Genomic DNA, 17027 nt, shown 5'->3' with positions numbered 1-17027 from the left:
TCAAATACTTTTCATTCATATTTGTTAAATAAATATAAAATTCAACACTACCTTGTTGAGAAATTAGTTATTGTAGAGTGAAAAAAAGGTATTTCACTTGGTTTGGCACATTTGACATTAACCTTTGTCAAAACTCAAGCCTTATTATTGATGGGTTTTAGGTTTTTTTATTTAATTGTGAAGTGATTTTTTTTCCCAAAAAGTGGATGGTTGGTATGAAAAAGGAGTAAGCGAATTTTAAATGCGGACAAATAGTGCGATTTACGCGCAAACCAAGGTTTGAACTCATGCATCCACTAAATCTAACCCATGAGCTAACCACATGGGCTAGGACCCCATTCGACTGACCATACAGGATTTAAAATAGCATTTATGAATTTCCACAAAATTCAGGACGTTATTATATATAGAGCCCACTCGAAGTTGAATTATGTGGCTCAAAAATTATACCATATCCATTTGCTACTTGGTTCACAACCGGTATGGCTGTGACGATGGGAGGCCGGACACCGCTTTGGGAGAGGGACGCCATCTCTCGTCCCTCATCATCGTCATCGTCATCATCACTGCTCTCTTCTTCATTATCGTCGTCTTCCTTTTCTTCTTCTTCTTCTTCGTTTGGCAGTGCAGTCAAGGTAAGGGCAGTGAAGCACAAAGACGAAGGAGAGTTCAGGACCACCCCCATCGATCCCGCCTCCATCGACGTTCCTATCCATACCGTCACCGTCCACGACAGGAAATGCGGCATCGTGCACCAATTTCAAGTGCCAGAGGTATGTGCTCGATTTTCTTTCGCCCACTCATGAGAGAGAGAGAGAGAGAGAGAGAGAGAGAGAGTTTTAACTTGTAGTGAAAGCCAACATGCCCTATGGGCCAAATGATGGATTCTACAAGTCCATTATGTATCGTCTTGGGTAAATAAAATAGAATAAGCAACAAAGGAAATAGTCATTTAGTCATGGCTCTCCTAGCACACATACATGCCTGTATGAGCATGCTCGCGGGCACACATAGAGAGAAGCCAAATTGGCCTATGAGACAAAAGATAGATGCACCTCAAAAGGTTTGCCAGCTGAATAAGATAATAACAATGAGGTTGGCTAGCATAAAATGACCAAAACTTCATAAATGAGGCATAAGAAAAATACCTAAAATAGTCTACGGTGCCTAGTCATTGGGATATGCATAGACTCACACATGAACTGACATTTCTGCTTACACCCTCTCTCAAATCATGGATGATTTGGTACAATGTAATATATAATGATAAGGACTCATCATAGTACATACAATGATGACCATTAGATAGGACCATGGATACCCAAGCAGTGGGTGCGCAAGCCACTATCAAGGTGCCTCAATGATAACCCGATGTTGATATTGATCATACCAGCTTTTGAAAATAGAGAAGAATCATAGCAACTCTCTATGTCTGCCAACAATGTCGTTGAAGTAGCCCATGTGATCATCTTGTCACTATAATCAAGAGAATGCTCTCGCCTACTAGATCTATTTGTTGCCTCATTGAGGCTAGTGTGAACATAGTCTAGATCCATTGAAAAAGAAATGCAAAAGTTGGAAACTAACCTGCTAGTGTGAATATACCTAAAGCGGATTGCAAAAGAAATGCATGCTCTAGAAAGAGCTGCCTCCTCCATCAAAATACATGATAGACAGAAATTTAGAGCTAATGTCCCTATCCGATTTAGATTGTGTCTCAGAGGTAGGAGATGATTATGTATGATATACACAATTGTTAACACCCCCTTGCAAATCTTGGATGTCGCTAAAGGCCAAAGAAGATGGAATGGATCCAAAGGGGGCAGAAGAAGTGCCAAAGCTGAATAAGTTTGTTGATGAAGAAGCTTCTCAAGATTTGGGAATCCCTCTCTTAAACATAAGGGGTGAGGGAACCAGAGCCACATCATCAAGATTTTTCCCCTTTGAAAGGGATGGGAGTTACAAGGAAACCACCAGAACAGGTCATGGGGGATGGTATGGAACTTGTAGAATAGATGATGTGTAGTTGGGAACGGGTGCGGATGTGGAAGACTGCCACTGAGAACCATGTATAAAAGGAAAATGGAGCCTGTATGGCCCCCTCTCCTACCAACTTGTTGCTAAAATGGCTCTTAAAGAAGAATCCTCAATATAGATGGCTTGTTTGGTGAAGACAACCTGGGTACCAAGTCTAGTAAGGCCATGAACAAAGAGGAGTGGAAAGCCCAATTCTAGAACATGTAGGACTTCTACAATGGAGCTCGATAGATGATTAGCCAATATTGGCAAAGTGTCAATCCCACTAATACACTGAACAAATGTCACCAAAAGTGACTATACCTCATATAGTTGATCAAGATGTAACCATATTTTCTTGGCAACTATCATATGCTTGTTGGTGTAAATGAGAGGAATATGAACGATGAATGCGAGCATTCAATTTATCCCAATGTGTTTGGGCCTTCTACAATTGTGATTTCTTGGCTTAAGAAATGGTTGAAGTCTTGTTGACCATTGGATGGTCAATGGCTTCAGTCATGAGTTCATCTATATCATAAGACTCTAGAAAGGCCTCCATCAGCACTCCCTCCCTAAATTTTAAAGTTCTTTCCATTGAGCTTGTGATATTAGAGAAGAGTTGGTAGAATAGGGACCTTGTGGTCCAGGATGGATTGAAATTCCATGTCCACCTTAGAAGACATCCTATTGTGCCTTAAATGATATCGCATGTGTTGGGTAGCCCCTCCCAATGCCAAAAAAGCATACAAACCTTTATTTGGAGGCAATAAAAATTCAAATTTACTTTGAAAGGCTCAATGTGAAGAGATGCTCTAAATATAGAAAACACAAAATTAATTGTACAACAAAGCACAAACTGATAACACAGATTACAATTAGGGTTAGGGTAACTTAGAGACAGTGAACACAATGAATAATGAAGTGAATGACTACTATATATATGATGCTCATGCAGCAAAGTTCAAACACACTATGCAATGAATATTGAACCTCGAACTCTCGTATCTCTGGGATCAAGGCAGAGGTTATGAGTTGGAGAATGTGTCATACTCCAAAATGGATCCCGAAACATAGCAAGGTAGTCTTTGTGTGTCGAACACTAGAAAATGCAGCCAGAGGCTAGATTTGATGTAGATAGGAAGTGAGCAGAGAGAAAGACTAAAAACACAGGTACTTGAGGAGAGAGAAAAATCGGGCGACAACAAATGAGTGCAAATGTAGCCACCAGGCCAGGCGACAGGCAAAAGAGAGAAAATACCAAATGGATATGCTAGATGACCAAGGAGAGTGATAGCGATAGCTCCAATAGGTGGCGACAACAATAAATGCAACTCTAGAGGACTAGGCGGCAACAACTCTAGAGTGATGGTGATAGCCAACAGGTGGAGATGGAGACGAGAATCAGGTGTCAGATGGTAGCATACAATAAGGGAAATGTTTGACCGTGGTGTCCTCTGTGAGTGGGGTGTGGGCAACAAAGATACAACTCCTGAAACTTGCAAAAATGAGATAGAGGGAGAGTGGTGAGTTGCATATCTATTTATAGAAAGTTTGGGCATCCAAAATTAGGGTTTGGCATGTGGGACACAATTACTCTCTAGGATCACGTTTTTTTAAAAATAATAAGGTTTCTTCATTCATTAAGCGTGTTTTGGAGTTGTTTAAGTTAGGCTAATGCCTGTTTAGCTCAACACCCCCTCTCCCTCTCAAACCTAAAACTGAGCCATGAGAAATAAGCCCTTGTGTTTATTTTCTTTTACCCCAAGGCATCCCACCCCAAAGTAGCCAGGGCATCGAGCAAAGGGTGTGTGTTAGTTGCCCAATGACCTACCAAGACCACAAAGGCGATGGTTATCTTACTAAGGGAGGCCAAGTGATTACCCCAAGGAGGCCAGGGCATTGAACCAAGGGTGCTTGTGTCAGAGTGCAGCGGTGCGGAAGCGTAGGACTGAGAGAGAGAGAACGTAGAGAGAGAAGGGAGAGAAAGAGACAGTGTACACTGAAGATCTGCTGTATAAAGAATGCTGAATACAAAGATATACACGGGCGCAGTGCGCTGGACTGCGTGTCTCCACCTCGACGATGCGACCTGCTGTCCACCTCGAAGTCTGCTGCAGTCTGCACTGTCTGCTGTCAGAAATCTGCGAACAGAGACAGAGATCTGCACGGCACCGGTCTGTAATCTGCGACAGAGAATGAATGCCAGACTGCTGAAATCGTCAGCAATAAATAGGCGAAAATCTGTCTAGACTGGGGCGCCAAAATAGGGCGCAGCCTGATAAAAATCAGCTGCAGGCAGTCGGACTGCCACGACTGCACAGTCCGACTGTGCAGCTGGACTGTGCAGCTGCTGCCTGCTGCTGCCTGCCTGAAAACAGGCTATGATCTCTGACACCCCCTCTCAGAGCCTGGACAGGGCAGAAGCCTGAGGGATCTGGAATGTTGCCGAAGTAGAGCCTGAGGAAGCGCCTTCGTAAACAAATCCGCAAGATTATCCTCCGTCTTGCAATACTCCACAGTGATGGTCTCATCCAAAAGCTTTTCTCGGATGAAGTGGTACTGGATCTCAATGTGCTTCGTCCGGGCATGAAAAACAGGATTCCTCGCCAAGGCAATGCAACTCTCATTGTCACATCGCAGCAATGTAGGATGAGTCTGGGGGCACCCAAGCTCCTCCAACAATCTCCGAAGCCACACAACCTCGCATGTGGTGGAAGACGCGGCCCGATACTCCGCCTCAGTAGACGAAAGGGCTACCGTGGGCTGCTTCTTGCTACTCCAAGAAATAACACCTGCACCCAAAGTAAAGCAGTAACCTGTTGTAGACCGCCTGTGGTCCACGTCACCGGCCCAATCCGAGTCGCTCCAACCTGCAAGTACAAGATCTGACCCATCTGTTCCTGCGGGGTAATGAATCCCCAAATCAGACGTCCCCCTCAGATACCGAAGTATCCTCTGAGCAGCCTGCCAATGCACCGTCTTAGGTTCACTCATGAACCCTGCCAAGAGCCCAACAGCAAAACATAGATCAACCCTGGTGTTGAGAAGCCAAATCAAAGACCCTATCAACTGTCGATAGCGGGAAGCATCCGCCAAAGGAGAAGCTGAGTGGGAAGTGGCCTTCCAGTTCGGATCCATAGGAGTAGAGAGGGCCCGACAATCTTCCATCTCAAAAGACACCAAGAGCTCCTGTACATATCTCTGTTGGGAGAGAAAGATCCCCCTCTGAGACTGAAAAATCTCATGTCCTAAAAAGAAATGGAGTAGCCCCAAATCCGTCATCTCGAACGTCCGATGTAAAGCTGACTTTGTCTCCTGGACCTGCTGTGCATCATCACCTGTGACAATCAAATCATCAACATATAATACAAACAGCACACAACCATCCTCGGAAGTGTGAACATACAGCTGCGGATCGGCCTTGGACCGCCGATATCCCAACTGAGTCTGGAGGAACGAATCAATCTTCTCGTTCCAAGGTCGCGGGGCCTGCTTGAGACCATACAGGGCCTTCTTCAACCTGTAGACTTTCCCATCTGAAGAACCAAAGCCAGGAGGCTGCTCAACGTAGATCTCCTCCTTCAAATCACCATTCAGGAAGGCCGACTTCACATCCAGCTGATAAACAGGCCATCTCCTATGGCCAGCCAAAGCAAGAACAGCTCTAATGGTTGCCATACGAGCTGTAGGGGCAAAGGTGTCATGACAGTCAATCCCTGGGCGCTGGGCAAAACCCTTAGCAACAAGGCGAGCCTTGTGCTTATCCAAAGTACCATCACTGAGATATTTGGTCTTGAAGACCCACTTGACTCCAATCACCTTCTTCTTCGGGGGGCGTGGCACAAGTGACCAAGTGCCATTCCTCTCAATAGCCTCCAACTCAGCTTCCATAGCTTTCTTCCATGGGGCGGATTGTAAAGCCTCCTTCACGGAGGTGGGCTCTCGAGCCTGCATAACTCGGGACATCAAACAATAATTGGAGCACACAAGCTCCGAAGAATGCGCCTGGTGCCTCCGTGACCGCCGCGGACCATCCTGCGGTCCCCACTCCTCAGGAACCCCCTCGATCCCTGAATCACGGAGTGTATCACGGGCCCAGCGAGGAGGAGGCCGAACCTCCCCTCGTCGTTCTCCATCAGTAGAAGACTCTGGAATGTCCACCGGTGGTAACTCCTCAGAAGGATCCGGTGGAGCAGTAGACTCTGTGTCAGAAACAGAATCATAATCAAACGGCACAGGCTCCAGTGGAACTGTAGAAGGAGCCAAACTCTCCCCTGGATCTCCAAGAACGGGATGCTACTCACCCGTTGAAGAAGCCGGAACCTCCACAAACCGCACATCACGGCTAGTATATACATCCCGCTTGACGGGATCATAGAGTCGGTAGCCTTGGGACTGGGAGCTGTAGCCAACAAATACCTGTTTGCGGGAAGCCGCTTCGAATTTGTCACGGTGAGCTTTGGGAATGTGAACATAGGCATCACACCCAAAGACCCGAAAGTAAGAAACATCTGGCTTCGACCCAAAATACGCCTCAAATGGAGTCATCCCTTCCACGGCCGAAGTAGGAGATCGGTTAAGGATGTGAACTGCAGTAGCCACAGCCTCGGCCCACAGAACCTGAGGGGTCTGTCGGTGCTCCATCATGGTGCGCGCCATCTCGATCACACTGCGGTTCTTCCGTTCGAGAATACCATTTTCTTGTGGAGTATTCGTATTGGCAAACTCCTGGTGAATTCCTCTATCTGCACAAAACCGAGCAAATTCATTAGAGACAAATTCACCTCCCTTGTCGGATCGCAAGGTCTTCAACTTCCGGCCTGATCGGTTCTCCTCAAAGAGAAGCCAATCCTTGAAGTGCGAGAAAGCTTCTGATTTTAGTGCCAAAAAGTAGGCCCATGTCATCCTGCTATAGTCATCCACGATCAGCATGAAGTACGAGCTCCCACGCAGGGACTCATTCCTCATAGGGCCACATAGATCCGTAGATACTAACTCCATCGGTGAAGTAGACCGCCGCGAAGCGGTGTGGGGAATGGCATCTCTATGCTGCTTCCCCCGTATGCAGGAGACACATGGCTGCTGGCTCACCACTATATCCGGCAACCCTCGAACAAGCTGTCCCCGTGACGCCTTCCGAAGATAGTCATAGTTCAGGTGACCAAACCTAGCATGCCATAATTCAGACTGTGACTGTGAGGTAAGAAGAAGAGTAGAGAGGGCAGTGGAAGACTTCAGTTTGTAAATGCCGTTCTCCTCATATCCAGATGATAGAACCTTCCTCGATTCACGATCAAGGACTCGCACTGTAGAACTGTCAAATTCCACCAGAAGACCAAGGGAACAAATCTTATGGACTGAAAGGAGATGGTACCCCAATCCTGGTACATGCAAAACCTCTGAAGTATGGGTGCCACCTCGTCCATCCGGAATAAGCTGCATCTTACCCCAACCTGCAATAGAAACTGAAGAGCTGTCTCCAATGAGAACCTGCCCACGCGAAGGTCGCAGCTGGGCAACACCATCTGATGAAGGAGTCATGTGCCGTGAGGCACCACTATCAATAATCCACTCTTGAGATTGGGAAGCCGCCATCGCAGCATCAGAAGCATTCGGTGAAGCGTCCTCAATGACAACTAGATGTAGAAATGCAGCTGATGAGGGTGCAGCCACCGCTCCAGAATCCTTGGTTTCCTTCTTCTTGGTGTCCTTCGAGTCTTTGTCAGGGCAATCCTTCTTCCAATGGCCAGTCTTTCCACAAATATGGCATGTGGAGTCTTTGTCCTTGTCCTTCTCCTTGTCCTTCTTGGACTTGTTATCCCCCTTCTTCTTCTTTTGGTCCTTCCCCTTCTTCTGAGAGGCTTGACCCGTCAACGCCTCCGTCTTGGAAGCATTCTGTCCCTTTAACTGTTCCTCTTGGTCCAAGACCATAGGAACCAACTCCTCCCAACGAAGAGTAGACTCTCGCCCTGAAGCAATAAGGGCAGAGTAAAATGTACCGAATCGTGGCGGCAACTGGGACAAAAGTGTAATCGCCATGTCTTCGGAGGAGATCGGCTTCCCCGCATTCTGAACCTGCATCTGTAGCTGCCTTAGCTTGTTAATGTGTTCCCTTAGCGAAGAAGACTTATTGACGGACAAGGTCCGCATCTGTACCTCCAAAGAAACCCTCTTCATCAGGGTCATCCGATTGTACATTTGATCAAGCTCCAGCCATATCTCACGAGCCACCGTCAAGTGCTCGATGTGAGCGATCACGGCTGTAGTGCATGATAGAAAGAGAAAGGATCGAATCCTGGCATTCAGTTTGTCCCAATGAGACTGGGCCCTGGCCAACTCAGCACGAGCATCGGAAGAGAGTTTGGACTCATCTCTTACCGAGGGCCGGTCAATATCTTCCTGTACCAACTCGGCCAAATCATAGGACTCCAGAATGGCCAACATCATAACGCGCCAAATGCGGTAGTTGTCGCCGTCGAGCTTCTGATCTGTAGGAAGAGCCGGTAGGACAGGCACCTTCCGGTCCATAATCGCCTGGAACTCCAAGTCCATCTCTGCAGACATCTTCACCTGCAATGCCTTCTCAAACGCAAAAGCAGCCCCCTCTGACTGAGTAGACTCAGCCTGCTAAGGCTCTTCAGCGTCCCGAAGCTCCTTCACCCGCCGGAGGCGATGAAAAAGCAAAACCTGCACTTTTAGGTTGAAAACTCAAACTTTCTCCGCGACAAACAGCAGTAAACAGCAGCAAATCCACCACCTGTACTCCTTTCCTGTGCGCCCACACTCGTTTCAGCCTTGTTCCAAGGCGCAGCCCTCCTGTCTGCCCTTAAACGCAAAAAACGCAAATTTGTGTCGCGATGGAAACTCCTCTTCAGGTTGATTCTGCGCTCAGTCAGCCCTCAAACACTGCTCTGATACCATGTCAGAGTGCAGCGGTGCGGAAGCGTAGGACTGAGAGAGAGAGAACGCAGAGAGAGAAGGGAGAGAAAGAGACAGTGTACACTGAAGATCTGCTGTATAAAGAATGCTGAATACAAAGATATACACGGGCGCAGTGCGCTGGACTGCGTGTCTCCACCTCGACGATGCGACCTGCTGTCCACCTCGAAGTCTGCTGCAGTCTGCACTGTCTGCTGTCAGAAATCTGCGAACAGAGACAGAGATCTGCACGGCACCGGTCTGTAATCTGCGACAGAGAATGAATGCCAGACTGCTGAAATCGTCAGCAATAAATAGGCGAAAATCTGCCTAGACTGGGGCGCCAAAATAGGGCGCAGCCTGATAAAAATCAGCTGCAGGCAGTCGGACTGCCACGTGGCAGTCCGACTGCACAGTCCGACTGTGCAGCTGGACTGTGCAGCTGCTGCCTGCTGCTGCCTGCCTGAAAACAGGCTATGATCTCTGACAGCTTGTCGGCTACCCAGGGGCCTACTAAGTCCTTCAAAGGTGGATGGAATCAACAATGGGCTTTTTTTTTTTGTTGAGGGCTTTGATTTAGTTCGTCACAAGATTTAGCATTAAGTAAGGATTTTAAGTTAGTGTTTGTCCCATTGAGTCACTATGTCCCAAGGTACGGAAAATAAGGATGGGTAGCCCCACTACCTTCATAAAACAAGAAAAACAATCCCACATACGACTAGGATAAGTGCCTAGGGATTACCTAAGGGTATATGTGTGTCAATCATATATAGAGAATATGTTGAGAGACAAGCACAACAATGTAGTAGCAAGCAAGACAAGCAAAGCCATCATGCAAGTATAGGGAAAAAATGCCTTTGGAGATTGCCATGTGCAATGCCATGAGTATGGTGGATCCAACGTCGATCATTTCAAGGGTGACCGAAAAGGGACAAATGTCCATAGATGCATGTTTACACGAACAAAATGCCAATGCATAGGATAATGCAAGGGAAGATATAAGGTTTCATGCTCATACAGAATGTGATGCAACAGTGCCACTTGGACAGTGCTCTCATAGGGGAATTATTCACTTTCCCAAGCGTCCTTTTATAATCGTGGCATACTAATAATACAGATAAAGTTACAAATGTCCATAATGTACACTATAAAATGTCTAAGAGTGAAAAACTGAAAACATCATCATTGTCACGACTCACTATTAGGGAAGAAGACCGCCCCCTCTCAAACTGGAAGAAGTAAGAGAGAAGCAGTCTCTCCTTTTGAATCTAAAGAAGTAGAGGATGTACCCAAGCTGATCCGTGGTAGAAGATATTGAAGAATCAGCTTGTTGACTGCCTTGGTCAAAATATTTACAAAATTGTCATTGGAAGGTACAAACTCTAGGCGAATAATGCCTAGCTTAACCTGCTCTTTGGTGAAGTGGAAGTGAACCGCCACGTGCCATGTCCGAGGTGTGATGATCAGTTGCCTATAAGGGCAATGACACTTTGGTTGTTATAGTAGACAACTGTAGATGCCTCGCAAGGAAACTAAAGTGCAGCTAGCAAGTTTCTCAAATAGATGGCCTTAGTGGTACCATCGAAGAGAGCTTGATACTCTGTCTCAAACGTGGAAGTTGTCATTGTCTCTTACTTATGACTAGCCCAAGAGATGGGTGCCATGCCCAAGGTATAGAGATAACTGCCATGGAAACATCGGGTGTCAGTATCTCTTACCCAGTCAGAATCAGTGTACCTTTGTAAGTATAAACCATGACTATAAGTTAGTTTATAATTATAAGTACATCTTAATATCTTAGCACATGAAGATAGCAATCCAATGAGACATTCTAGGTGCATTAAAATACTAACTAAGTAAACTAATTGAGTATGTAAGATTTAGCCTAGTATGTATCAACCAAAGTAGTTTCCCTACACTAGAGCAATAGGTGTGAGCATCAAGGGGCTGGCCCGAGGTATCCTTATGTAGATGGAGGGTGGGATCTAGAGGTGTGGCCACTGGCCATGTTTGATTGGTGCAATACTGTTCCACTAGTTGTAGGGTATACTTTTGCTGTGACAGAAAGATACTTCCCTCCAATCGAACAATCTCCATCCCCTGTCATCTCAAATGTAGTGCAAAGCTTTGCCTTGTTTTCTGCTATGGTTGTAGAATTTGAGCCAGTGAGAAGTATGTCATCAATATATAGCAAGTTATAGTTGAACCTTGTGTTTGCAGTGGTCACATGTAGATTTGGATCATAGGGGGTAGAATATCCATGAGTCCATAAGAACTTGTCTATCCTATGGTACCAAGACTTTAGTGTTTGCTTCAGCCCATAAAGAGCTTTCCGCAAGTAAAATACCTTGTCATTCTGGTTAGAGGAAGAAAAGTTGGGAGGCTGCTCCACATAGACTTTCTCCTCCAAATAATTGTTTAGAAAGGGACTTTTGATGTCCATCTAATAGATCGGCCAACTTGATGAGCGGGGAGCACAACCAATAGACGAAAAGATGTCAACCGAGCGATAGATGCGAAGGTTTCTTCATTGTCAATGCCATGCGTTTGCTTGAAACCTTGCACTACAAGGCGAGCCTTGTATTCGTCTAAAGTACCGTCAGCCTTTAGCTTGGTCCTAAAAATCCACTTACTCTCGATTACCGGCTTGTGACAAGGATGATCCACCAAGGTCCAAGTCCCATTTCAGTTGATACTATCTAGTTCTTTTTCCAGGGCCTCACGGCACAAAGGGTTGTGGAGTGCCTTATGCCAACTATCTAGCTTGGAATGTGCAATGTAATTAGCTATAAACAACGATGCATTGGAAGCTTGAGGGGCCAGTTGAGTAGACCTTCTAGGGCCCTGCTTGTTAGAAGTGGTGCAGTTGGAAGCATAAATATGTGCTGAAATAAATTGTTGAACAGAAGACAAAAGAAAAGAAAGAGAGAACACAATACAAATGAGAATTTAGATGTATGGTCGAGAAATGGAATCCATATACCAAGACATGAGACAGTACAGAAGCAATTTGAGTCACCAGCTGTGGGGGCAGTGACACATGCTCCCTCTCCTCTCCCCAAGAACTGTCAGGTGATAAAAATGAATGTGGAGGAGTGTTGGGATAAAGGTCCGTTTTCACCTCCGTGTAGTATAGTACACGCACATTATTTAGCTGTACATGTGAATGCACCCTTATATGCCCTAAGCATAAATACATTCTATTCTTTGTGTACCAACATATTGTTGGTACACTCAAATCTAATCGTACTTCCACTCCCTCTCTGACTCTCCGTCAGTCTCACTCCTTGAACTGCTGCTCATCCCCAGTTGAGATCCAACAATTGGTATCAAAGCGGTTGGTTTTGCAAGCTTCCCGAGACTAAGGTGTAGGCAGCTCGAATCACAAGGCCTGTTTAGCATAGGTTGTGCTGAAGACTAGCAAGGGTGACTAGGTAGACTAAGGCGACTCCTGCAGTCAACACATAGGAGCGTGACCAGGCAATAGGTGAGTTGCAGTCGAGCGTGACCAGGTGACAGGCAAGTTGTAGTCGATGGGCTCCAGGTCAGCGTGAGGCTGATTTCTGTGACGACATGATATGGCAAGACGTCGTGACTCCAAAGGGCTGTAGGCGCATATGGCAGACCAACTGGACGTGATGGGATAGTGGCAACCAGCCACGTGACTGACGTGACAGGCCGGTGGGTCCCTCCCCCCACCCCCCCAAAAACACACACACACACACATACACACGCTGTGCGCCTCGTCGTCAATTTTTGATCAGAAAATTTCTTTAATTTCTCTCGTTTCTTTCCCCTGATGGAGGTTTATGCGTGAAAGCACAATCATCAATTTTGTGCAACTTTGAGCCCGAAAATTTGGGACTTTTCTTGGATTTGATCTCATCCATGCTCGACAGTGACATTCAGGTCACAAATTGCAGACATTGTGCATGGTGACCTCAATCAAATTGGGGATTTTACCAAATTTGTTAGAATTTCCCTCTTTTGAGTAAAATTTCTTAACATTGGACCCCAAAAAATTGGGGCTTTTCGTGCATTGTTAAAATTTTGCTCAGCTTGGTCAGATTGGTTGACATCTATGCACTATTGGACCTGAAATTTTGGGGCTTTGTGCAGAATTTGGTAAATTTCTTCATCAGAGATTTATTATTGTTTGAGGAAGAACAACAGTGTGTTTGCTGGCTCAGCTTGTGCTTCTGCAGTTGAGGGCATTTACTCTTGTGTTCGTGATAAAATGGCTGCAACTTCTTCCACTTCAGACACCAAGAGTTTGATGGAAATCAAACAATTTGATGGTCATGGTTTTGACCTTTGGAAAGACCGTATGCAGGGCGTATTGTTCTTAAAGGATTGTGAGGATGCTTTGCAGGAAGATAAACCCGCACAAATGTCTGATGCAGATTGGGCCAGAGTCAACAAAAAGGTTGTGGCTTACATTAAGATGGGTGTTTTTGATGACATTTTGACAGACATTAAGGGTTTAGATACATGTTATGCAATATGGGAGAACTGAAAACTACCTATGAGGTCACCACACCTGTTAATTAGGTGCATTTAATGCGCAAGTGGGTGAATATGCGATTGGATGAGTCAAAGCTTGCAGCTGAGAACTCCAGTGCATTTATAGGCGTTTTAAATCAGCTTAAGGATGCAAATTTGGATTTTGATGATAAGTTGAGGGCGATCTTTTTGATCATGACATTGCTTGATTCTTGGGAGATCTTGGTGGTTTCTCTCAGCAATAACCCCAATCTCTCATATGATGGGGTGAGGGGTTCAATCTTGAATGAAGAAATGAGACATATGTCTAGTAGAGAAGGCAACAACTCAGCTTATAATATAAGAGTCAGGGTTGAAAAGAAAAATGCAAATGCAGGACAGAGAAATAGAAGCAAAAGCAAAGGAAAGGAAAAGAGTGACATTACTTGCTATTACTGTGGTTGGAAGGGCCACAAGAAGCATGATTGCAGATATTACAAGAAGGAACAAGAGAGAGAGAGAAGAATATAGGAGACAAAAAGAAAAAGGAGGATAAGACAGATGTATTTGAGGCAGCCAAAGGCAAGGAAAAGGCCAATGTGATCTTTAGTGTAGTCATAGAGGAGCTTTTGGATACAGAGGCTAATGTATTATGTGCAGTTGATTATGATGCCCTTGTATGTCACATGCAGGATATGAAGATTACCAAGGCTGATGTGATTGATGCACTTTTGTCAGTTGATGATGGTGTCACTCAGACTTGGATTGTAGACTCTGGTGCCTCTTTCCATGTAACTCCTTGCTTGGAGTGTTTTGCTATGTTCAATGCAGATAGTTATGGAAAGGTGTATCTTGGAAATAACCATGCTTGTAGCATTGATGGGATTGGCACTGTACATTTGTCTTTAGATAATGGGGAAGAGCTTGTGTTGAAAGATGTCAGATATGTGCCTGGCATTAAAAAGAGTTTACTATCTGTTGGTCAGCTTGATTTGCATGGTTACACTACGCTGTTTGGTGGAAGTTTGTGGAAAGTGAAAAAGGGTTCCATGTTGATTGCAAAAGGAACCAAGAACGACACTTTTTATTGCTTGCATTGTAAAGCTTTGAATGGCTAGTTTCTTGTAGTTGTTGAAATTGGTTGTCATTTGGAGTTATGGCATAAGAGATTAGGCCATATGAGCCAGAAAGGACTTGATGTCCTTATCTCTCTGAAGAGGTTGATGGAAAAGGCTCTAAACTTGACTTTTGTAATGAGTGTTTTGGAAAGCAAATAAAAAATTCCTTTTACTTTGGTGTCTCTTGTAAGTCCAATGTCTTGGACTTAGTGCATTCTAATGTATGTAGTATGCCCGTGAAATCGCTGGGTGATGTTGCATATTTTGTGTCCTTTATTGATGATTGTTCCAAAAATATTTGGGTATATCTGTTGAAAAAGAAAAGTGAAGTGTTTACTGTTTTTAAAACTTTTCATGCATTTGTGACCACTCAGATAGGTAGAAAGTTGAAATGCTTGAGAAGTGATAATGGGGGTGAGTTCACATCCACTGAATTCAAGTCCTTTTGTGACTTGCATGGAATTAAGAGGAAGCTTATAGCTCCTTACAACCCTTCTTCAAACGGGGTGGTTGAAAGATATAATAGGACATTATGTGAAAGAGTGCGGTGCATGCTGTCCATTGCTAATCTCCCTCATGAATTTTGGGGGAGGCACTCAAAACCGTAGTTCACATTTGCAACCGCTCTCCAAACAGGTCCTTAAATAATGGCATCCCTAGGGAGGTTTGGTCTGGCAAATCGGTCTTATATGACCATTTACGGATATTTGGTTGTGATGCCTTCGTGCATGTTAGAGATGAGTTGAGAAGTAAGCTTGACCCGAAATCCACCCGAAATCCACCAAAGACATTTTCATGGGCTATGGTGATGAGGGTGAATTTGGCTACAGAGTGTGGTTACCTTAGTCCAAGAAAATTATTCGCAGCCGTAATGTCATGTTTAATGAGACAAAATTGCTGAAAAGTACTTTAGCCTCCAATGAAGACATGAAAAAGGTCAAATTTCAGAATTTGCAGTCACCTATTGCTTCAAATGATGAGCCTCATGATGCTGTACCATAGAATGGAACTGATGATCAGCTGGCTATTTTTGAGCCAGATGATGATGGACAGCAAATAGAAGCACAAGGAGGTCATGGACAGCAAAATAGACTTGCTGATTATGAGAATGTAGGTGCTGGTAATGAAAATGAAGGTGCTATATAGCATGAATAGCATGCTGAAAATGGCTTACAGTAGCCAATAAATGCTGAAAATGATATATCTCTAGAGGTAGATCCAATTCCTGAAAATGTTGATCATTAGGTACGAAGGTCTACATGCGTAAGAAGGCAATCACATAGGTTTGACCTCTCCTTGCATTATGTGATGCTTACAGATGAGGGTGAGCCTCTTACATACAAAGAGGCCAAGTCATGCCAATTCAGTAGTAAGTGGGAGCTAGCTATGCAGGAAGAGATTAAATCTCTGTATGCTAATGATACTTGGGATCTTGTGTCGTTGCCCAAAGGGAGGAAGCCTCTTCCAAACAAATGGGTTTACAAAGTAAAGACAATTGATGGGAAACCCAAGTACAAGGCAAGACTGGTTGCTAAAGGGTATGCAGAGAAGGAAGGGATTGACTTCCAAGAGGTATTCTCACTTGTTGTGAAGATGACCACATTACGTGTGTTTTTTGCTCTCATTGCTGTATTGGACTTAGATCTGTACCAAATGGATGTAAAAACAACTTTTCTGCATGGTGACATTGATGAAGAAATCTACATGAAACAGTCGGAGGGCTTTGTAGTTCTTGGAAAAGAGCAGATGGTGTGTAAACTAAAACGCAGCTTGTATGGGTTGAAGGAAGTACCACGACAGGCACAAAAAGTTTGATACTTTTATGCTATCTCATGGGTTTACATGTAGCCATGTAGATCATTGTTTGTACATGAAAAAGGATACAGATGGCAGCCCCATCATACTTGTTTTGTATGTGGATGATATGTTGCTAGCTGGGAAAAGAAAGACTAGTTTGGATGCTCTCAAAAATTAGCTGAAATCAGCCTTCTTCATGAAAGATTTGGGGAATGCAGAGCATATTTTGGGCATGAGGATTCTCAGAGATAGAATGTAGAAATTGCTGTTTTTATCTCAAGAAAAGTACATTGAAAAGGTACTGCACAGATTTAATATGGCTGAAGCTAAGCCTTTTGGGGTACCCTTACCTCCTTATCTTAAGCTTAGTAAAGCCAACAGCCCAAAAGATGACGTGGAAGCAAATGCTATGAAGGGAGTCCCTTATGCATCGGGTTGTGGCTCTCTTATGTATGCTATGGTTGCTACTCGTCCAGACATTGCTCATGCAGTGGGAGTTGTTAGCAGGTTTATGTCAAATCCTAGCAAAACACATTGGGAAGCTATCAAGTGTATTCTTCGATACCTAAAGGGTACACAAAGAAAGTGTATTTGCTATGGGCAAGGTGCACTTAGTTTGTAGGGTTATTGTGATGTAGACATGGCAGGTGACTTGGACACTTATAGGTCCACCAGCGGGTATGTCTTTACAGT

The 17027-nt window shown here is 44.7% G+C and overlaps 1 protein-coding gene across 2 annotated transcripts in view; it reads left to right on the top strand.

The window, feature by feature from the left end:
- The first annotated feature begins 422 nt into the window (after positions 1 to 422).
- Positions 423 to 17027, top strand: part of FDC2 (2Fe-2S ferredoxin-like superfamily protein) — a 53936-nt gene continuing 37331 nt past the window's right edge. The window contains exon 1 of one of the 2 annotated variants that reach the window (XM_087698928.1): positions 423 to 773. In XM_087698928.1, coding sequence (XP_087555054.1) covers positions 483 to 773 — 291 coding nt within the window. In that variant the 5' untranslated portion in view covers positions 423 to 482. The remainder of the gene's footprint in view (positions 774 to 17027) is intronic. The other variant, XM_087698927.1, reaches the window with a different exon arrangement.

The sequence above is a fragment of the Lygodium microphyllum genome, chromosome 18, assembly GCF_053477565.2.
Source record: "Lygodium microphyllum isolate KBCC chromosome 18, Lygodium_microphyllum_v1.1.10, whole genome shotgun sequence".
NCBI lineage: Eukaryota > Viridiplantae > Streptophyta > Polypodiopsida > Schizaeales > Lygodiaceae > Lygodium > Lygodium microphyllum.
This window is presented reverse-complemented; position numbering and strand designations above follow the sequence as displayed.